At 33.2% G+C, this 24,429-nt stretch overlaps 1 protein-coding gene across 6 annotated transcripts in view; it reads right to left on the bottom strand.

The window, feature by feature from the left end:
• CNTLN (centlein) overlaps nt 1–24,429 on the bottom strand; it is a 269,734-nt gene that overhangs the window by 192,826 nt on the left and 52,479 nt on the right. For all 6 annotated transcript variants that reach the window (XM_023533714.1, XM_011365337.2, XM_023533712.1 and 3 more), the window contains exons 3-5: nt 20,357–20,441; nt 3,067–3,201; nt 2,288–2,467 (exon numbers count right to left, since the gene is read on the bottom strand). In XM_023533714.1, coding sequence (XP_023389482.1) covers nt 2,288–2,467; nt 3,067–3,201; nt 20,357–20,441 — 400 coding nt within the window. The remainder of the gene's footprint in view (nt 1–2,287; nt 2,468–3,066; nt 3,202–20,356; nt 20,442–24,429) is intronic.

Raw genomic sequence — 24,429 nt, 5'->3', positions numbered from 1 at the left:
AAATTTGAAAACATTCATAAAGATTTGTGTATCCCTATATTCACTGCAGCATTATTCACGGTGGGCAAGACCTAGAAAGAAGTGAAATGTCCTCTGATAAATAACTGGATAAAGAAGATTTGGTACATATATAGAATAGAATACTCAGACATAAGAAAAGATGAAATACTGCAATTTGCAACAACATAAATGAATCTTGAGATTATCATGCTAAGTAAAATAAGTCAGACAGAAAAAGGCATAAACCACATGATTTCACGCATATCGGAAATATAAAACTAAAAGCAATAAACAAACAAAAAACAAACAAACAAAAACCACAGACGAAAACAACAGTATAGTTAGTTACCAGAGGCAAAAAGGTGGCAGCGAAAAAAGAGGGTCAAATATATGGTGACAGAAGGAGATTTGACTCTGGGCTGTAAACACACAATGCAATATACAGATGATGTATTATAGAACTGTACACTTAAAACCTATATAATTTTATTAACCAATGTCACCTCAATAAATTTAATAAAATTTCTTTAAAAGTTAGTTAAAAAGATAAGCACATCAATTAAAAACTGAGGAAAAAACCTAAACAAACACTTCATCAAAGAGGACACAGAGAAGGCCAATAAGCATATAAAAAGGCCCCAACCTCACTGTTAGGCAGGAAAATGCAAATTAAAACCACAATAAAATATCACTAAAATACCACTACATACCCACCAGAATAGTTACTATTCAAAACAAAAAACTATCAACATCAAGTATAATGAAGATATAGAGAGACCAGGATTCTTATATACTCCTGTTAGAAATGTAAACTCTACCATTTTGGAATGCAGTCTGGAATTATCTCTTACAAGTAAAGACAGGTAATTCCACTGCTACGTAGTACAACAGAAACATGCCACAACTGTACACGTTTATGTCAGTACATGAATGTTCGTTCATAGCAGCATTATCTGTAATAGCTCCCAAAGGCAAACAACCTAACCGAATGAAGAATAGATAAACTGGGGTGTATTCATACAATGGAATACCACACTAGCAATGAAAAAAATGAATGGCAGCCACAAGCAACAACATGAATGAATTTCAAAATTGCCATGTTGAACTTAAGAAGCCAAACACACAAAAAATACGCTATGTATTACCTTATATTATAATTTAAAAACAAAACTAATATATGGTGTTGTAAGTCAAGAGAATAGCTATCTTTGAAGAGAATGGAAGGGATAATGACTAAATGGGGACAGAAGAAGGACTTCAAGGATGCTGGTAATGCTCTTACATGGTTAGATGGTCGTGTTCACTTTGGTCGTGTTCACTTTGTGGTAATTACTGAACTGTGCACTTATTGTCTGTGTGTTTATTTTATATGTGCACTATGCTTTAATAAAAAGGAGAAATATTTTATTCTCTTTAACAGATACTGCTTCAAATACATACATATCATTCTCTCTCCATGACCTCTATTTGGTGTCATATTCAGCCAGGGGAGTGGGGAAGAGAGAAATAGTAAGGGAAAAAAATCTACAAGCTGTCAAACATATTTTCTATATGTAAATCTGCCTATCTGCTCTTGTCATGAATACCTAGTCTTCTCTGAAATAAAAAATAATCTTTTAAATTCCTGATTCTAAAAAGGCAATAAATCATTCAAAATGTTATATTAATCTATAAGAGAGAAACCCAAAATTCAATGGATAAAACTGAACAAAAACATTCTCAAGACAAAGAGAAAGCCACAAAAGGTATTATACTTTTTTTTATCAAAGGGTATAAGAATATTATAAAGATTGACTGTGCCTTTTATATTCTATAAAAATAAAATTTTACTAGCAATAGGCCCTCTTAAGCCAAAGAAAAGCACCATCTTTGAAACATGAGTATTTTTTAACTGTTTTATGCTTTTCTTACATTTTATTTTAAAAGACTTACAATTAATTTAGAATTACAATTAATTCTAGTTGTATTTATAAATTTAAACCCTAACTGAAAAAAGCAATAACTCATGATTCTAAACATGATTTTTAAAACATGTTTTATTTCAAAATGCACTATCCTTTATTTTTTAATGATTACACTTTAGATAACTATTTGAAGTCAGTTTCCTGCTTTGCAACATCAATTTTTAAAAAGCCATGGGTCTTAAGTGAAGGAATATAAATTAATGCTAGTCCCCACTGGTGGATTTGAATATATAACTTGTTATTTAAAGAAAATAACACATAATAAACTTCCCAAAAGAAGTTAGATCTAAAATAATAGTGTGGATTCCATTCACACTGCATACCTTTACTTTTGCATCAATGCTATATTTTTCTTTTCTCCAATGTGCTTCCTGCTTCCTCAGTTTCTCCAGGTCATTTAGCAAGTCAGCGCAACGGGTACTTAACTTCTCATTTTCCTCCTCCAGATTTTTTATAACCAGTCTGTTTTGCTCTTCCTTATTGTGTACACATTCTTTAGTGACCTGTAGAACAGTACCACACGGGCCGATAAACAAACAAACAAACAAAAATGGTGAAAAATAATCAGCAAATATAAACTGTGCAGCTTTACCCTCACAGCAGCTTCTTCTATATTTGACGGCCAAGGTCACCTGTATACTTTTATTGGCCTCTTTTCATGCAGGTGGATGGGTCATATTTTTTCACTGGATGACAGCTTTGATGAGTACACATTTGCAAAGAGCCCATTAATTGATCAAGCTGCCTTTGATGCTGTCCCCAGCTATTTTTGAGACCCACACAGACATATCCTCCCAGACCTGGGTTTTATCAATTAATAATGCCAGTCCCATCAGAATCTAATTACAAGAAGCCACATATTCACACTCCTACTTTCTTAGCTCCATTTCCATCATTAACTATTTATCTGAAAGTTATAAAGCTTGGAGTCTTAGCTTTAAAGCATCTTTATCAGAGTTTTTGTATGTGAGAAAACTGGTATAGCAGGGCCTAAGGCAATTTTTCCTCCAAGCTTGTCACTTTCTTTGCCACAAAAGCTGACAAAGTTTAAAGTAGGACTTCAAAGCAATAGTACTATAAAACTATGTACAAGTCAACACACCTTAACTTCTTGCCTTTTATCATTAAATTTCTTCTGCAAGTCACTGAATTCTTTCCTTAAGAATGCATTTTCTTCATCTACTGCAATTTTCCGTTTTATAAGGTCATTTATGTCCTGTTTCAATCCTGATTCTCTCTATGGAAAATAAAAAAAGAAAATTATTGGTGAGATGGTATTTTTGAGAAAAAATTATTTTATTTAAAAAGTTTTAGATCTTGATTGATAATGTAAAGATTAACTAGCTTTCATAATAAAAATTTTCATTTTCCTTCCTGTGACATGCCCATAGCTTTTCAAGCAAACTAAGCATGGTATCTATTTATTAGTTTAAGATGAAAAATATAAAAGAGTATATATACACCAAGTATTAAGTATGGATACCAAGTATTAAGTATGGATACCAAGTATTAAGCCACATTCAGAAACTTTGGGGATTCAGGTATGTAATAAGAGAAAAACAAAATAAAAAAAAAAAACATTCTAATTAAGAAAAATACATGTGTAGCTAAACTAAATATTACACTCTTATTGAGTATAATTTGGAAGAAAATACTTTTTAAAGAAACAATTTCTCTAAAGAATGAAAAATTGCAAGTCTGTTTTAGTACCAAAACTATTTTGTTCATAGGAAGAATATCCAGAATATTAAAACTGCTACAATTTTTAACTGAATGTTCTTCTCACTTGCCAGAGATACCTAAATGATACCTAATTGAAGGATGTATCCATGACTCAATTCTTGGTTTCCCACTACTCTCTCATAGCTTTTCTCTCAGAAAATTTACCCACTCTTTTGGCTAATGGTCACATTTGTCTGAAAGACTACACAATCCACAATCCAGCCCTGACTCTCTCCCAATCACTAATCTCACATTATCAACTTTCTATACAATACCTCCACTTGGATTATCTGCTGTCACCTCAAACTAACATAAAACTGAAATCCATTTTCTGATATTATCTCTTTCCTAAACTTCAACTTTTGTCAACCCGTCCCATATTTATTAAGGCCCTTTATCTAGCCTCACATGCTTTTTTAAAGAATCCAAGTCATTTTTAACAGCATCCTTCCCTCAAGCCCAGTCTGCCTGTCAACCAGAAAGCAGACGACAAACAGACACATCAAGACAAAAACAGTTTTCTTATTAACCTATTTCCCGTTTGCTCTGAGAATACTCGCCAGGGGGCGCTTGCGGCTGCAGCACTTACAACCAAGAAAACTCGCAGCTTATAGTCCTAACCTTACCCCCAAAGTTTGCCACAAAATATCTCACTTATATTAATATTTTCACATCGCTCTAGTATATCAATAGTCTTTGGAAAGAAATGACATCATTTCTATTTATAGCATTCTATTTTCAGTAGTGATATTTCCATTTACAAAATATAGTGATTCTCATTGCTGAAAATAGCAGTTCCTAGAAAATGTAGCATTCCTACGCATGATGTTAAATTAATGCTGGCAGCAAGCTGCACTTTTTCTTTTCTAAACAGGAAAAGGGTTAAGTAATATGCTCAGTATAAACCCCAGACCTTTATTCCATACCTGATCTATCATTGATGCTCATCTGATCCCTAAGTCTCAATTTATTTTATACTTCTATATTTACTCATTATCAAACACTCTCTAAAAGATTTGAGGATGAACTAAATTTAAGGTAAGATGCAGTGATAGAATGAAAAACGTGATGAGTTTAAGGAATAAAAAAAGGTACCTCTTATAGTCTAATTTTTTAAAACTGCAATCTCAATTGTTGATTTTATTTTACTTCTACTTAACAGTATTTTAAACACTGAATATAGTCACATGCCACTTAAGGATGGGAATATGTTCTGAGAAATGTGTCATTAGGTGATTTCATTGTTGTGCGAGCATCATAAAGAGTGTTCTTAGGCAAAGTTAGATGGTATAGCCCACTACTATAATTATATGTGCTATACTTTTATAAGACACACAGCGCAGTAGGTTTGTTCATACAAGCATCATCATAAATGCATAATGTGTTGTGCTACGACATTATGACAGCTATGACGTCACCAGGTAATAGAAAATTTTCAGCTCCATTATAATCTTATGGGACCACCATAGTATACATGGTCCTTCATTGACCAAAATGTTGTTATGCAACACATGACTGTATCTATAAAAATAATCTGTGACAAATGTGTATGGTATTACAATAAAAAGAGCAGCCCTGTACCCACAACCATCCAACTAAAAAACATAACTTTACCATTAGCTTTGAAGTCCCCTGATCCTCTAAAAGGCTAAACGTTGTCATGAAACTTTGGCTCTTATCCTTCTATTGCTTTCTTCATAGTTTGAAGACAAATATATCCCTATTTATATATTATACAGTTTAGCTTATGTTTGAATCGTATATAAATTAAATCATAATACATATATGGTGTGGCTTGATATTTTTACTCAATATACATCCTCAAAGTCATCCATATTGATAGGTGTGCTGTGGCTAAATTATCTTGGAATATTATTCTATTACATAAATATACTATAATGTATTTGTCCACCTCTTATCAGTATATATTTCAGCTGCTTCCCATTTGGGGGAAGCGGGTATACAAGCAAGGCTGCTATGAACATTCAAGCATGTCTTCTGATAGATGTGAGCAAGAATGTTCTCCTAAGCAGTGGTTTTTAAACTACAGATTACAATCTAGTAAATGGGTCATTAAATCGGTTTAGTCGTCATAATCAGCATTGTTTTTAGGTGGAATAGACTGCAATAGAAAATATCATAGTGATATGCACAAATTCATAGGAAACAAACTACGCCCACAATAAACATATGAAAGGAGACACACTATAGTAAATAAAATATCTCTTAAATTTTTTTGCAGTGTTTAATTTGGGATTTCTATTTTGTTTAAATATTATTAAATTCATATTTATTATATATGCTGTTATATTTTACTTTTATTATACACACTTAAGGAAAACTGAAACTTTTATTTCATGTATGTATATTGGATCATGAAGTAAAATGTATTTTTCAGTGTGGGGACCATATTTATAAAAGTTTGAAAAACATTGCTCTAGATAATTTACACTCAGAGGTGGAAATGCTAAGTCATAGGCTAGATGCAGTTTAAGAGTTCTCTATAGGTCCATATCTACACCAACTCTTGACTCTCAGGCTTGTTAATTTTTTACAAATTCAGTAGATATAAATGGCACCTCAATCTAGTTTTAATTTCTATTTCCTATTTTAATTATTAAGGTATATCAAAATACCAAAGAGCATAAGCACAGACCCATAAATATGGCTTATCCACAATACATAGCCCATTTTCTATTGCCATTTAAGTCTCAACTTCCTTCAAAGTCAACTTCCACCTCCTCCATGAAGCCTTTCCCAAGTATCACAGTAATTTCTGCCATTTCTAAATTTTTCTATTGCCTACATTATTTATTTGACACATACTACCTAGTCTTGCTAATTATCTATGTACTCAGACTGTCTCCCAAACCAGATTAGTAAATGTTTGTGAATGAGATTGACAGTGAATTATAAATTCAACCATGTGAACACTAAAACTGTTTATAAAATATCTACAGGCCTATCCTTTGAAAGGGGAACTAATAAAACTGGAGCATTCTCATCTATTCTGGAGATTATTTAGACTCTATGAGGGGAGAATACTGAACCAAATGATTTAATTTTTTGAAGGGTATGCACATTAATGTGACCTAAACTTAACAGAAACTGACAATATAAATGACACGAATAGTATAAGCCCTTTCACAAGAATTATTTAATAATTTAAATTTTGGCAGTTGAGTGAATTTAGCAATCCACAAGACAAATAGACTTAATATTTAAATAAAAAAGCATAATACTGTGGGAAACTAGTTAACCAAAGGTATCATATTCTGATAATTAGTTTGATAAATTTGATATTATATTATATAATCATTAAAGTAATGAGTTAGAGATGTACTCCTCAAGATTTCTACAATTTTGTATAATTCGAAATATTTTCCTAATAAAATATACCCTCAATGATCTACTTTAAAGAATGAAAGCAAAAGTATATGCAATTATAGTCCATTTTAAAATTAGCTTTATGAAACTTTTTCAACAAACTTCTCGATAGAGTACATTCTTAATGGTCTGGCTTAAGTTAATATTAAAAAAGCAAATAGAACTCAGAGGAACATAAAGCATAAAGGGTGACAAGAGAAAGTATGTCTGGAACAAATAATTTATTATGGATAAGCCATGAAATGAATAATTCACATCATGGTCAAGAGAAGTCTATAGAGTAAGAAGAGAATGATATTGAGTATGATGCAGGCAAAAAAGGGGGAGGGCAGCAGCGTAAGACCTAAAACTCTATCAGGCAATACTTGAGCATAGTTAATATATTATTTATATGACCTACTTTCAAATGGATATGAAAGTTGTAATACAAAACAAAGAAATAATGAAACCACAACAACTAAAACAATGGTGAGTGGAAAAAGAGGAAAGACAAGAGAACTAATTATACTTGAGAATCAAAACTTATTTTTGAGCTTCCCAGAGGGTAAGGAAAAAGGGAAATACAATGTTAAAGAGCAATCATCATTTAATTAAACACAATATACTAGGTTATTAGCAGAGTCATGTTATCTAGTGTAATATTAGAGGGGAAATATTTTACATGACTTATAACTAACAGTGACAAAGCTAAAGCATAATCTTACCAAAAGAAATTATATGACAATTTTATACTATTATTAACAAAATATCTTACAGTATTATCTTGCACATCTATGAAAATTTTTCTGCAACCGTACTGTATGTGTATGTGTGTGTAACTTTCTAGTAATTGACTAGATACATAGTTAAGACTTACATAAGCTAAAGGAACAGGTTATTCTTAATTGTTACTCTATTCCAAGGGGCTACAAGTTTTGAAAATTAAGAGCTATTTAATATTACTCAGCAGAAAAGCAAAAACACAGTGAAAGAACTTCCTGGCTTCTAGTCCAGCATGTAAGGAACTTGGAAGTCATCTCTCCTAGGCACATACCATGAAAAAATTTGAACAAACTGAAAATCAACAAGTTGTCTTAGATCTATCAGAGAACTGAGATCATAGGGCAAACTATTATTCCCAAAACTGGAGAGTCAAACAGGCAGCTACAGGGAATCACAATTTATCAGAGCATAAATCCAGGAGCAGAAAACTTCCTGGGAGCCAGTACCAGGGTAGGAAAAAATCTAATATGTAATTAATGAATTTCTGGAGAATCAGTGTGGTTAAGTGTGAGAGTTAAAAAGTCCAGGAGGGCCCTGTTCTTGGGTAGTTAGTTCCCACATTTTCATGAGTTTTATGGACTGGAAATCTGCCTGGTTGACACAGTGAAGACTGGAGAAAAATCCTATCTTGCTGCTTGCCTGCAGAAAGAGGAGAAGGGTAACCATTTAAAAATATGCCCTAAGCATTCATTGTTTCTTAACAAGGCCTGGCCTCAGAAGAAACTATTTTACCAGAGACTAACCAACCTGGAGAAAGGGAAATACCCAACTCTAACACCCTCTAGCTTTCCTATCTCTTCTAAGGGGGAAAAACTGAGAAGCACTTGTGATGGTCACAGCCTAGGTATACAAACTCACTAAAAGACTGAGACTTAATCATAAGACTACAGAATACTTCCCTGCACCCTCACACCTCACCACTCTATCAATAGGGCTTCTGTATAATGAAAAGGGAATAAAACTGAAAATAAATAAATGAATAAATAAATAAATAAATAAAATAATAAACTGTTTCAGATGACATTTAAGAAGTCTCTAAAGAAACCCAAATAAAAAATGACTCCAGAGTTTAACCTCTGACACATACAACTACAACAAACAGTAAACATGGCCTAATCCAATAAACAATAAACGTCACACTGAAGGCCTATTTACCCCAGTACTTTTTACCTGGCTTGGTCAACTTGGCTTGGCCATGGTACCCAGTTTTCGATCAAACACCATTCAACATGTTGCTGTGAAGTTATTTTTAGATGTGATTAACATTTAAATAGGTGAACTCTGGAGCAAAGCAGACAGGCCCTCCATAATGTGACTGGCCTCATCCTATCAGTTGAAGGCTTTAAGAAAAGAAACTATGGTCCTCTGAGGAAGAGGAAATTCTTCCTCTAGATTGCCTTCAGACTGAGTTGCAACATCACCTCTTCTTGGGTCTCCAGACGGCTAGTCTGTCATGCAGAATTCAGACTTGCCAACCCATAAATCCATGAGTCAATGCCTTTAAATAATCAATCTCAATCTCTCTTTATTTCTCTCTCTCTCTCTGAGATAACCCTGATGATACAGATTTTGGTCCCATTTAGGACTTTGGTCTTAAACCTTTCAAAGACATGGATTCCACCACCAACTTGAATGAGAGCTTGGAAGCAGATTCTTCTGGAATCAAGCCTCTAGATGAGAACACAGCCCAATCAAAACCTTGATTAAAACCTTATGAGATCCTGAACAGAGAACCCACCTACATACACCCAGATCCCTGACCCACAGCAACTTAAATGGGTGTGTCATTTGAAGGCACTGATTTGTGATAATTTGTTACACAGCAAGAGAAATATTACTATAACTAAATCTATTTTACTATAGAATTTATAGAAGAAAATAACAGAGAAGTGGTTACAGAACATAAGCATCATAAAAATAAGTACGAAAAATAAGTATAAGTATGAAAAAAACACAACTAAATAATGCTAATAATAAGAAATTAAGTCCTCTAATTACTCTCTATAAGAGTTAAAATGCAGGAGAGAGCTCAGCCATAAAGAAAAGATGAAACACTGCCATTTGGTACAACATGGATAGATCTTCAGTTTATCATGCTAAGCACAATAAGTCGGACAGAAAAAGTTGAGAACTATATAATTTCACTTATATGTGAGATATAAAACTCAAAGCAAACAAACAAACATGACAAACAGAGACTCATGTGGATTAGTGGATTAGTGGTTACCAGAGGAAAGGGAGGGAGGGGGTAGGTAGGGATAAAGAGGGTCAAATATATGGTGATGGAAGAAAATTTAACTTATGGTGGTGAACGCACAATGCAATATTATATGATGTACTGAATTGTACACTTGAAACCTATATGATTTTATTAACAAATGTAATGTTAATAATTTTAATTTAAAATGTTTTTAAATAAGAAATAAAATAAATGCAAGAGAAAAGCTGAATAAGTAAAAGTATAATTTTCTCATTTTTTATAGTGTGCAGTTGAGAGATACTATCTAGATTTTTCAGAATATGTTAGAATCAAGAGGTAGTGTTTAATATAACTTAATCACTAGAACAGTGATACAGACTCTAAACCTTCCAAATTATCAACATGAGCGTGCATGCACAAACATATACACAGAAACACCCCCGCACACACACACAAAGAGCAAACAAGACAAGTAGCTAATTTAAAAACAAAAGAAACTTTAAAAACAGAAAGCATAAGGTCAGAGAACAAAGACCAAAATATTATATCAAGAAGTGCAGATGAGATGAACTTATCTTTAAAAAGATGAAAATGTACAGATTGAGTCAAAACACAAAGTCCAACCAAATATTATATACAAGAGATTGATCTAAAGATGAATATAAAAGGATGAAAAAAGATATATAAATTAATAAAAAGAAATCTGGAGGAAAAATAATTGTTTAAGGAAAAAAAAGATATAATCTGAATGACTAAAGAGATTAAAAAAAAAAAGAGTTAGAATGAATGTACTGAATCTTGTTATTTCTTGATCCCGTGGTCTCCACCTTTATTTAGAATTTTAATAACTCAATTAACTCCTCTTGCATTGTGTATATTTTACTTACTTCTCCATTACTTTCAAATATTTTGTCTAATATTTTTTAAATGCAGAATCATCTTTCTCTGCACTCTCACATTTCCTCATTCTTTTCCATTACTTTGTTATAATTCATTGATCTTTTAAAATGTCATATATCAATTCTCCTTGTATTGCTTTCTAAAATCACTAAATACTTTACTATTGCTGAATTTAATATCTTTTTCACAAACCCCATTTTTACAGCATTTTACATTGACCATCATTTGCTTAACACTCCTTTTTGAGTTCATGAGATATTGAATTATACTTCTATTTCCCTTAACAGTTGTTTCATCTTTTTTTCTGAAACTTGTACTTCCTCTTACCCATTAACAATATCAGCAAATATCCTGTTCTAAGAATCCTCACTGTTTAAATTCTTCCCTCTAACTATAGAATTAAATATCTACATCTTCAGGAGAAAACTCCCTCCCAAGAGCTGGATCTACACTTTCAAGGGTTTGCTAAAAATCTCTAAATGGAACTCTCAACAATAATTAAAATACAAATTGTCTAAAAAAAAAAGCTCTAAACCTAATCCTCATAATAAATTGTAACTTCTGATAATAACCCTCTTTCTGATAATAATGCCACTGTTCTCTGGTTTCTCCAGGCTGAAAATCTAACCGTACTTTCAAATTACTGCCAAATCCTTAAGGTCCTTTAATTCCTGCAAACCTAAGAGTTCAAGTTCATGTCATTACTCCTAGACTATGAAATAACCTCCTAATAGATCATTCCACTTTCTGTTTTCCTTTTTCTAATCATACATACTAATTATCAGTTTTACTTTCATTGACTACAGCTCAATTAACTTAAGTCTTAATAAAAAGACTAGATAGACTCCTTTGGCTTACCAGTAAAGTCCAGCATTTTCATTCAAGCAATCAAGGCTTTTCCTTAAAATAGGTAGAGCATAACATTAGTCTTATCTCAGCCTACACTCCTACATATTATTTATGAAATAAACTATAAATTCCAATATTATCCATATATGCCCTATACTCTCACTTTCATGCATTTTGCCCAATGTTCGCCCTAGGCAAATCCCCTTACAATCTCTACCTATTAATTCCACTTGAACACTTCAAGACCTCTCCACAGAACTTAATCACTCCTTCTTCTGAAATTTTATAGAATTCTGCTTGTGATTCTCTCATGGCACTTATAATACATTGGTTTTATTCCATTTAAATCATACATCCAACAGTATTCAATGAGCATCTGTTATGAGCCAAGCAATATGGTCAATATTAGGAGCTGGTTATATAAGGATCAATGGGTATACAAGAGTCCTCACTCTTACAGAACCTATAATCTAGTGTAGAAGACTATGATTACTTAAACCTCTACTCCGCAGAGATTTAAAAATTATTAAAAGCAAAAATCGTAATTCTAAATTTCCACAGTACCATCACAGTATAGTATATATATATTTAATACAATATTTTGTTGGACTGAAATGAAAACATACCTTGTAGAAAGTTATAACCATCATTACAACAAAATATACATGATATAGGCTAGGAAATCAGGGACCCAAAAGACAAGCTGGGGCCTAAAAAGCAAAATAATTTCTCTTATGGGAATTTAATATTTTATACCTGAGCTAAGTAATTCTGCTCTAAAAAGTAAATGATGAAATAATATTTACCAAAGGAAGAGTAAGTAGAAAAAGAATTTAGCAAAAAAAATGAGAAAATACATTGTCATATAAGAAAGTCAACTTTTTTAAAAATGGTACTCTATAACTATCTAGATCAGGTAAACTGAGCACTCCCTAAAGGGTTGCAAACTTAATGCCAAAAGATATTAAATAGAGTGCCAAAATCCATTCTCCTCCATAGAATAGAGCTGTAACTGAGAAACAGATTGCTCAGTCTGGATCTACATTTCCCCAAGCCCCCTGAATCCTGGGGTGTCCATATGAATAGCTGTTCCCAATGAGATGTAAGTACAAATAATGTTTGCCACTTCTAAGTCATAAAATTATATCTATTAGCAGCTTAGCCCAGCCTTATTAATATACTAAGCACATAACAACATTTATCTTAGAATATGTTTTGATATTGTTTGATATGCAGGTGGCAAATACAACTATTTTTTCCGGAACAAACTGAATATGTCTAAAATTTTATCATTATATTATCATTTATGACATTTACTATAAGGAAAACACGACATCGCAGAAGGTATAAATTTCAAATTTATATGTCATATAGAAATATATATCCTATTTTAGAGTTTATATGAATGTAGAGAATGGAAAAATTAAATATTTTATCTAAGTTAACTTCCACTTTTAGTCCTTTAATAAAACAACTTTGTAACAATGACCAACTTTAGATCAGAGTTCTCATGACTCTTTAACTGGCTAAGAAGGAAAATAAGAGTCAAAAGCCAGAAGAGCATAGTTGCCAAAAAGAACATCCATTTAACCCAGAAAAATTATAGGTAATTTAGCCCATAATAAGCATTTGGGTACAAAATGAATTTAAATATATCATGAGAGTGACATCAGAAGCAAGGCAACATGAAGGATCTCCCCTGATCTTTCCCCTTGAAATTATGACAAAATGAACAACTACAATCCAACAGACAGCAGATAACATCCATCCTAGTACACAGATGCATCTGAAAGATCTGCGTACCAGAGCATCTGAAGGTGGGTAAATCTGATGAGAAAGGGAGGAGGAAAGGAAGGGGAGCGGAAATGGTACTGGAGACCAATGCTGCACATGCAGCCAGGAGGCTCCTGCAAGATGTGAGGAGGGGTAGTTAGGTGGCGGTTCTCAAACTTTGAAACCCCCAACAGTCCTGCATGAGTGATCAGCATATTCCATTCCACAGGGCCCAGTAATCAGGGCAGAAAGCAGAGCAGAGACTGAATGAAGAGGGGCAACAGCTGCATCTTAGCAACCACCATCACCAAGCAAAACACTGAGTCATGGAGCCTGACCATCTCCCCTCACCATCCCAGGGCACTCCCAGCTCCCCCAACCCACCCAGAGTTAGCACAAAGCCCCAGGGGAATCTGCAGCAACCAGACCTGAAACACACTCTGCAGCCAGTCCCAGTGACAAGGGTGGAGAAATAGAAGCAAGGCAGGTGAAGCTTGAGGGCCAGCATTACCAGAAGGAAAACAGCCACACACACCTGGCTTCTCCCAAACCACCCCACTCCTATCCAGTCAATCTGATACGGAAGGAAGCAGCAGAGCATTGCATCTGACTATTCTGACAGTACCAGGACTTCAGGGCCTGTTCAGAGGCTCAGACACCCACACCCTTCACATTCTCACATGGGGTTGGAGCCCCAGGACCGAGACAACCTAGTCACAGAGGAGACACACACCTCCCCAGAGAATATAGGGCATTTTTAACCTCAAAGCAGAGATCTAGGAGGTTTGGGCAGTGCAGGAGGCTTGGGTACCACTTACTGAGAATCAAAAGAAAAACCTCTTCTTATCAACCTGCTAAAGAGAAATAACTATATAATAAATTTTCTTTAAAAAAAAAATAGCTTGGTATATTCCCATTAATGCCTAGGCATTAGTTCATCAAACACCATGAACAACGAAGGTGACAAGGCAGCTCAGGAAAAAAAAATGAAAAAAAATCTCCAGAAAACAAGCTTAAAGATATATAAACATGCAATTTACATGACAGAAAATTCAAGATTGCACTTCTGAAAAAAACTCAACAAGATACAAGAAAATTCTGATCAACAGTTCAATCAAAATCAACAAAAAATCAACAACAACAACAACAAAAAAAAACAGAAATACTTTACCAAGGAGGCCAAAACTCTAGAAATGAACCAAACTGAACTTCTGGAGATTAAGACTTCATTAAAAGAGATGCAAAATGAAATAGCAAACTTAGGTAGTAGAGCTGACCAGATGGATGAAAGAATTAGTGATATCGAAGAAAAAAATCTGGAAATGATATAGAAGGAAAAGAGAGAGACTTGAGAATGAAATGAAAGAACTCTACAAGAACTACCTGACACTATCAGAAAAAGAGATATAAGAAAAATGGGTCTACCAGAAGAAAAGAGGGAAAAGGGAACAGAGAGCATATTCAAACAAATAGTCGACAAGAAATTCCCACACCTATGGAAACGAATGGATCATTAAATACAAGAAGCAAGCAGAACACCTAATTATATCAACCCAAAAAGCCTTCTCCAAGACACATTACATTAAAACTATAGAAAGTTAATGACAAAGAAAGAATTCTCAAGGCAGCCAGGGAAAAGAAGATGATAACCTATAAAGAAAAACCCATTAGATTATCAACAGCTTTTTCAGCAGATACTTTACAATTTAGGAGGGAGTAGAACAAAATATTCAAACTATTAAAAGAGTAAAATTTTCAGCCAAGAATAACATACCCAGCAAAGTTCTCCTTTAGATATGGGGGAGAAATAAAGACATTTTTAGACATACAACCTCTAGGGAAATTTCCCCCCACAAAGCCTGCATTATAGGAAATATTGAAGTGGGTAACTAACTCCATGTTGTGAGACACCAATATATGATCCCAGAGAATGCGCTGGAGGAGATCATCAAAAACATGGATATCAGTGCTGTACTGGCTGAAATCCCTGCTGGACCAGGAAGAGAACCAGTTCAGACTTTGTACTCTCAGTCACCAGCTCTGGAATTGGATAAATTCCTTGAAGATGTCAGGAATGGGGTCTACCCGCTGACAGCCTTTGGGCTGCCTCGGCCCCAACAGCCACAGCAAGAGGAGGTGACATCACCTGTGGTGCCCCCTTCTGTTGAAACAGGACAGAAAATAAAAAACAATGAGTAGGATGATTACCAGACAGATAGAAACAGGAAACCTCAACAACTATTAAGAACAGGGTATTATATATTTAAATATTACATAATGGTTAAAGTTTTTTTTAAAAAAAAAAACAACAACAACAAACTTTAAAAAGAGTTACTTCAAGATAAAAAAGGTAACAAGAGACAATGATGAACACTTCATAATAATAAAGGGGACCACACATCAAGAAGATATAACATTTATCAATATATATTTTCCCAACCAGGAAGTACCAAAATACATAAAGCAACCACTAACAGAACTAAAGGAAGAAGCTGACAAAAACACAGTTATAGTAGGGGACCTAAATACCCCACTGTCAGGTATGGATAGATCATCCAAACAGAAAATCAATAAGGAAATATCAGCCTTAAATGACACATCAGACCAACTGGACATAATCAATATTTACAGGGTCTTTCATCCCCAAACACCAGATTATACATTTTTCTCTAATGCACTTGGAATATACTCAAGAATAGACCAATTTTAGGACACAAAACTAGCCTCAAAAAATTTTAAAAAACTGAAATCAAACCAAGCAAATTATTCTCCAACTATTATGCTTTCAAACTGGAGGTCAACTGCAAATAGAAGGTGGGAGAAACCACAAATATATGGAGATTAAACAACATGCTACTAAAGAACAACTGGGTCATAGAAGAAATTTTAAAGACAAATCAAGAGATACACAGAAACAAACAGAATGACAATACAACATATCAAAAATTTTGGGATATAGCAAAAGCGAAATAAGAATAATGGGTCTACCAGAAGAAAGGGAAAGTTCATATCATTATAAGCCTATCTCAAGAAACAAGAAAAATCCCAACCTAACATTACATCTTAAAAAAATTAGAAAAAGAAGAACAAATGAAGCCCACAGTCAGCAAAAGGAAGGACAGAATCAAAATTATAGCAGTATTAAATGAAATTGAGAACAAAAAAAAAATAGAAAAAATTAATGCAACAAAAAGCTGCATTAATGCAACAAAATGCAAAAAAAATTTCCTTAGACTCACTAAGGAAAAAGAAAAGGGACACAAGTAAACAAAATCAAAACTGAAAGAGTGAGAAGTTACAACAGATACACCAAAATACAAAGTATCTTACAAGAATATTATGAAAAATTATATGACACAAAATTCAATAACCTAGAAGAAATGGACAAGTTCTTAGAAATCTATAACTGTCCTAAACTGAATCATAAAGAACTGGAAAATCTAAATAGACCAAACAACAGTAAGAAAATAAAATCAATCGTCAAAAACCTCCGGGACCAGACGGTTTCCCTAGTGAATTCTACCAAAAACGTTCTACCAAATATTCAAATATGATTTAATACCTGTTCACAAACTTTTCCAAAAAATTGAAGAAGAGGCAATACTTTCTAACTCATTTTATGAGGCCAACATTAATCTGATTCCAAAACCTGATAAAAGTCACACACAAAAAGAAAACTATGGACCAATATCTCTGATGAATACAGATGTAAAAATCCTAAACAAAATACTAGCAAATTGAATACAACAATTCATAAAAAAGATTATACATCATGATCATGTGGGCTTCATTCCAGGGGCACAGGGATGGTTTAACATACACAAATTAGTTAATGTGATACACCGCATAAACAAAATAAAGGATAAAAACCATATGATCATATCAATAGATGCAGAAAAAGCATTTGACAAGATACGGCATCCATTTATGATTAAAACACTCAATAAAATGGGTACAGAAGGAAAAGTATCTCAACTTAATAAAGGCCACATATAACAAACCTTTAGCTAATACCACAAGCAATGGTACAAAACTAAAAACATTCTCTCTATGATCAGGAACAAGACAAGGCTTTCCCCTATCACAACTATTATTATAGTATTGGAAGTCTCAGCTAGGGCAATCAGGCAAGAGAAAGAATCAAAAGACATCCATATTGGGAATGAAGAAGTAGAATTGTCGCTTTTTTCAGATAACATGATTCTCTGTATAGAAAACCCTAAAGACTCCCCCCGCCACACACACACACAAAACTATTAGAAACAATAAATAAATACAGTAAAGTTTCAGGATACAAAATCAATTTAGAAAAATCCATAGAGTTCCTATACACTACCAATGAATTTTCAGAAAAAGAAAAGAACAATTTCTTTTGCAATTGCAACAAAAAGAATAAAATATCTAGGAGATAAACCTAATAAAACATGTGAAGGACCTATACAGGAAAAACTATAAGATATTATTAAAAGAAATTGAAGACAAAAAAATGTAAAGATATTCTGTGTTTATGAATTGGAAGAATCAACATAGTTAAAATGATTTTATTACCCAAAGTAATATACAGATTTAATGCAGTCTCTATCAAAATCCCAACAACATTTTTCAAAGAGAAAAAAAATCATCATATTTGTATGGAAGCATAAAAGACCCCAAATAGCCTAAGCAATCCTGAGGAAAAAGAACACAATTGAAGGAATCACTCTGCCTGACTTCAAATTATATTACAAAGCAACAACAATTAAAACGGCATGGGATTGGCGGAAAAACACATACAGACCAATGGAACAGAATTGAGAGTCCAGAAATAAACACTCGTATGTATGGGTAAATAATTTTAGACCAATGAGCCAAAAGCATACAATGGAGTAAGGAAAATCTCTTCAATAAATGGTGCTGGGAAAATTGAAAATCCACATGCAAAAGAATGAAACTAGACTGCTATCTGTCACTATACACCAAAATCAAAATGGATCAAAGATCTGAATATAAGACATGAAACAATAAATAGCATAGAAGAAAACACAGGTGCCAAACTCATGGACCTTGGACTTAGAGAGGATTTTATAAATTTGACCTCAAAGGCAAGGGAAGTAAAAGCAAAAATAAATAAATGGGACTATATCAAATTAAAAAGCTTTTGCACAGAAAAAGAAACCATCATCAAGACAAAGAGGCAACCATCTGAATGGGAAAGAAGATATTTGCAAACAACACTTCCAATAAGGAGGTAATAACCAAAATATACAAAGAACTCATATAACTCAAAAATAAAAAATAAAAAAATCCAATTAAAAAAAAGACAGAGCCTCTGAACAGATATTTCTCCCAAGAAGACATATAAATGGCTAACAGACATATGAAAATATGGCCAACCTCACTAGCCATTAAAGAAATGCAAATCAAGACCACAATGAGTTCCCACCTCACACCTGTGAGAATGGCTATCAACAACAGAACAAGTAACAAGTGTTAGAGAGGTTGTAGGAAAAAAGGAACCCTTATACACTGCTGGTGGGAATGTAAATTGGTATAGCCATCATGGAAAATAGTATGGAAGTCCCTCAAAAAATTAAAAATAGAATTATCATACAACCCATCAATCCCATTCTGGGTTATCTACCCAAAAATTTGAAAGCATTTATCAGTAAAGATATATGCACCCCCATGTTCATAGCAACATTATTCACAGTGGCCAAGATGTGGAAACAACTGAAGTGTCCTTCGATAGATGATTGAATAAAGAAGATGTAGTACATATATACAATGGAATATTACTCAGCCATAATAAGAGATAAAATGCTGCCATTTGTGACAACATGGATAGATATGGAGATTATCATGCTAAGCAAAATAAGTCACACAGTCAAAGTTGAGAAGCATATGATTTCCACTTATATGTGGGATATAAAACTGAAAGCAACAAACAAACATGACAAACAAGCAGAGACTCATGGGTTCAAATATATAATGACAAAAAATTTAACTTTGGGTAGTGAACACAGAATGCAGTATACATATGACGTATTATTGAATTGTACACTTGAAACCTATATGATTTTCTTAATCAATGTCACCCCAATAAATTTAATTTTAAAAAGTGCTAAATAAATAAATATTATATTATGATATAGGCCATTCTTACAATAAATTTTTCACCTTTATTTTTAAGATGTTCATACCTTGAAAATGGTTGCTGGAAACACTTCCAGATGGATTTTTTGCAGGGATAATATACTGATTATATAAATTATATGTAATAATATAATCAGTATTTTATATATATCTTATAATGATATAATCAGTATGTTATATATATTTATTACATAAAGTTATATGTAATTGTGTAGTTTACTGATTATACATAAAATACAGGACTCCTAATTCAAAAACACAAGTTTTCAAAAGATCAACAGAATCATCCCAGTTGACCTTTTCTACAAATGAAACCACCTGAAAATATAAAGTTTTGGAAGTGAATAATAATTGATAAAAATAAGACAAAAATCAATTAAACAATGAATAACTGCTAGAAACTACTATAAAACTATAATACTATCTTAAGAGTTTTAATGTATAAATAACTTGTCCTATTAATTCAGGAAACAAGTAAGACGCTACAAGCAAAATATAATAATAAAGAATAACCTGACTCTAATGGTTTCCAAATAGAAGTGGTTTGATATAATGATCCTGATATTCTTAATTAACACTATTGTGAGAAAATAATTTTAAATAACTATAAAGATCTATTACCTGAAACAAATATTATATTTTTAGCATTTTCTATTATAACACCCACCTGTTGCAATTCTTGTATTTCAGCATCTTTGACTTGCAGAATTTCTAAAACTTTTCTGTCTTTAGCTTCAGATTTCTGTTTTTCTCTAGAAACAAAATAATATATATGTACATATATATATATATATACACAAACATATATACACACACATACACATTGAGAGTTTATCAGTCATAATTGATGGCTAATCTTTTAAATTTTCACATCTTAATAATGAGTGTCACTTGAAAATAGAGAAAATTAAATTATCTGTGATTAACAGTGCTTTCTGAATTAATCAGAAACCATATGGAAAGTGACAACAACTTAGAACTAAGACAACTTCATATTAAAAAAGTTTAGTTTCCAGATTTCGATATATAATAAAAATACTTAAAATATGTTTAACCTTAATTGAAGCAACCATCGTATCATCAATTTAAAATAAATATGTTGTTATTAACAAACATTTTACATACAGAATTACATTAAAATAAAATATTTATAATTCTTAAAGTTAAAGAATCAAAAGGGAGCATTAAATAAATAGGGGAGAAAGATATTGGGTACCTATTCCTATATTTTATAAAATTTAAAATTAGGTAAAATAAATAGAAATCTATATCTAAATCAATCACGAATCAGAAAGTGTACAGGTAAGGAAGAAAATAAGAACTCTCACTTGAGAAAGGGTGAAATGAGGCAGAAGGCCTTAGAAGACACAGAGGGATAACAGAATGCAATCAGAAAAGTATACCACTAATTATAAGAAAGAAATTCAGATGGTATAATAGTACGTTAAAAAAATTTAGACTTCCAATAAGTTAGCATAGTAAGGTCACACTTTGTGGCTCATCTCTATTCTCTAAATTTATAGTATTAATAGAAAAATACAGAAGAAAAAAATTCTGGAGACAGAGCCACATCTCTGAAGATCACAAACTAAATAGAAACATAATGCTATGAATGGTGATGAAGGTGCTGTCTGCTGTCCAGATCCAGATGTAGGCTAAAGTGGCAAAGAGCATGGCTCCTGAGGATAACAGAAAATATAAGTGTCCTGCTCAATATGCAGAAGCATAGCTAGGCTTATTGTTTGAAACCAGAGACTTGGAGGGCCTCCGAACTCCTGAAGGAGGGCTGGAAAAAAACTGCCCATTCTTACCTGGAATTAAGACTTATACAAAAGTCTAAAATGATAAAAGCTTACAGAGATAGCACTCCAATCAGGAGCTGAGACAAAACACCCTATGGCTCAGGCACTAAATATAGCAAATTTTGTGTCACTGTTCGCTAAGAGGCCCAAGCTACCAATATGAAATCTATTTCAGGATGGGGGAATGCAGTGAGGGTAACAATTTAGTAGCAAGCGTAAAATTTCTAGAGAGAAAAAGGCAGTAGACAAGAAGGGGCAGTGAGGAATGAAGAGGAAGAGAATAACTACAACCCACCTACTCAAGATGTAACCACAAAAAAAATCCAAAATACATGAAGAAAACACACACACACAACACATGCACATACTAACTCAATAATCTGAAGAAGCAATCACTCTAGACAAAATGAAAACAGGTGCACTGAAAAAGACTTTAAAATAAGTAAAAATCTTTAAAGACACAAAAGAATGACTAAAATTAAACCAAAAACAAGAAATAAAACAACAGCTAGGTCTAAAAAATCTATTAAAAATCTTGAAAATAAAAATTATAATCACTGAATCAAAAAACAATTACTTGAGCTAATCTCAAAACTAGATGCAAAAATGGAATTAGTAAAATGGAGGGCAGTAATGAGGGATTCGTCTAGAATACTGCATAGAAAAATGATGAGATTAAAAACATAAAAATAACATTAAGACATGCAGGTTTCACTACAATATGCCTAAAGAGTTCCAGAAATAGATAATAGTAAGATGAATGACAAAGCATTATTTTTAGCATTATTTATTCTCAACTGCTGAGAATGTTTTCGAATTAAACAGAGTGCTCAGATTGAAAGAGTACCTACCATAAATATCAAAAAGAAAAAAGAAAAAAGATCCCATCTCTAGACATTAATTCATCGTTCACTCGACGAGTATTTATTTAGCACTTATTACATGACAGGCACTGTCTTAGGGACTACAGATACTACAGTGAACAAAATAAACAAGTGGCTGCCTTCATGGAATAAACATTCTAGTTCAATGTATAAATGCATACTAAAAACAAATGATAAATAAGTGAACACACAGTATGTAAACTGACTATAAGTATAATAAAGGCAATAAACTAGGGTAACAGAAAGGGATGTCTAGTCTTGGAGAAATGGGGAGTGAAAGGAAGACTGTTGCTATTCTGTATGATTACCAAATATTTGAGCAGAGACTTAAAGGAAGGAAGTGAGAGTCATGGAGCTCTCAGGCAAGAGTTTTCCAGGCCATGGGACCAGCAGCAAGTAGGCGAGAACATAATTGGTATATTCAAAGAAGAGCAAAGAAGTAAATGTATCTCCCCTTGTATGGATAAGGGGAGAATGGTACCTGAGGACAGAGAGATCACTAGGAATAACATGATCTTCTAAGCCTTATAAACATTGGATCTGACTTTCAGTAAAATGGGAAGATAGACGATAGGTTTGAGCAGAGAAAAAACATAACTTATTTTATAAATATCAGACTTGCTACTGAGTTGAGGATAGACTCTAGAGGTTAAGTGTAGAAGCAGAGAGACCAGTTAGGAGGCAATTTCAGTAGCCCAGGTGAGAAAAAAAGATAAACTGGATAAAAGGTAGGTATGGTGATATTGAGAAGTGATAAAATTCTTGATATTTTGAAGGCAGAGCTAACAGGACTCCTTGATACACTGGATATGAAATGTAAAAGAAAGCGAAAAATCAAGAATGTTTCCAAGGCTTTTATCTGAGCAACCAGAAGGATGGAGTAGACATTAGCTCAGATATAGAAAATGAGAGTGAGAGAATAGGATTTGGGATTTGAACATGTTAAGTTTGAGAGGCCTAACTGACATTCAAGAGCTAGTTGGATAAACAAGTCTGGAATCAGTCAAGAAGTCAGATGGATTTTCTTCTTCGGGTTTTTGAAGGTATATGGCTTTACTGACCCCTCAATTCTGAACCTCTAGCCTCCAGAACTGTCTACACGTGGTTGAGTTCAGTTGTGACCAGAAAAACTACTCGCTGAATCAGCCTAAATTGCCGACTTGCATACTCCGAAGCCAAATAAATGCTTATTGCTTTAAAATAAATAAACAAATAAATAAGTCAAGGCTGAAGATATAAACTGTAAGAGTCAGCCAAATATATTTAAGACCACAGAGTAGATGGGATCACCTAGGGAGCAATTTTGGATAGAGAAGTCTGAGAATTGAGTCCTGTGCACTACAACATTTATAGGTTAGTAAGATGAGAAAAAAACAGCAAATGATACAAAGAAGGATAAGCAATCATGTAAGAGGAGAATCAGGAGAGACAATAAGTATAGAAGAAAGGGAACAATAACTGTGCCAAATGCTGCAAACATATTTAAGAAGACAAAGACAGAACTGACTGCTGGATTTAGCAATATTGTGGTCACTGGTGATTTTGACAAGAGCTGATTTAGGAGAGTAGTGGGTAGGAATATAAAGTGACAGAAAGAAACTCAACTTTAGGTGGTGAATACACAATGCAATGTATATATGACATAGTATTGAACTGTACACTTGAAACCTACATAATTTTATTAACTAATGTCACCCCAATAAATAATACATAAGTTTTTTTCTAAAAAAAGAGAACAGGAAAAAAATGGAGATAATAATAACTCTTCAAAGGAATTTTGCTGTAAAAAGTAGCAGTGAAACAGAATACTAGTTCAAGGGAAATATGAGATCAAAAGAGATGGTTTTTTAAGAAAGAAGATAAACAGCATGAGTATATGTTGACAGAAATAATCCAGGACAGTGAGAAATATTGATGATGTGTGAGAGAGAAGGGAGAAGTGCAGAGTGACACCCTGACACCCTTGGGTCCTTAGGGCTTTAGTGTACACACAGTTTTTTTAGCCTTAGATGAAAATATGAGCAGTTGTTCTTCCAAATAAATTAGTAAATATA

This window comes from Pteropus vampyrus, unplaced genomic scaffold (genome assembly GCF_000151845.1).
Source record: "Pteropus vampyrus isolate Shadow unplaced genomic scaffold, Pvam_2.0 Scaffold109, whole genome shotgun sequence".
Classification (NCBI taxonomy): domain Eukaryota; kingdom Metazoa; phylum Chordata; class Mammalia; order Chiroptera; family Pteropodidae; genus Pteropus; species Pteropus vampyrus.
This window is presented reverse-complemented; position numbering and strand designations above follow the sequence as displayed.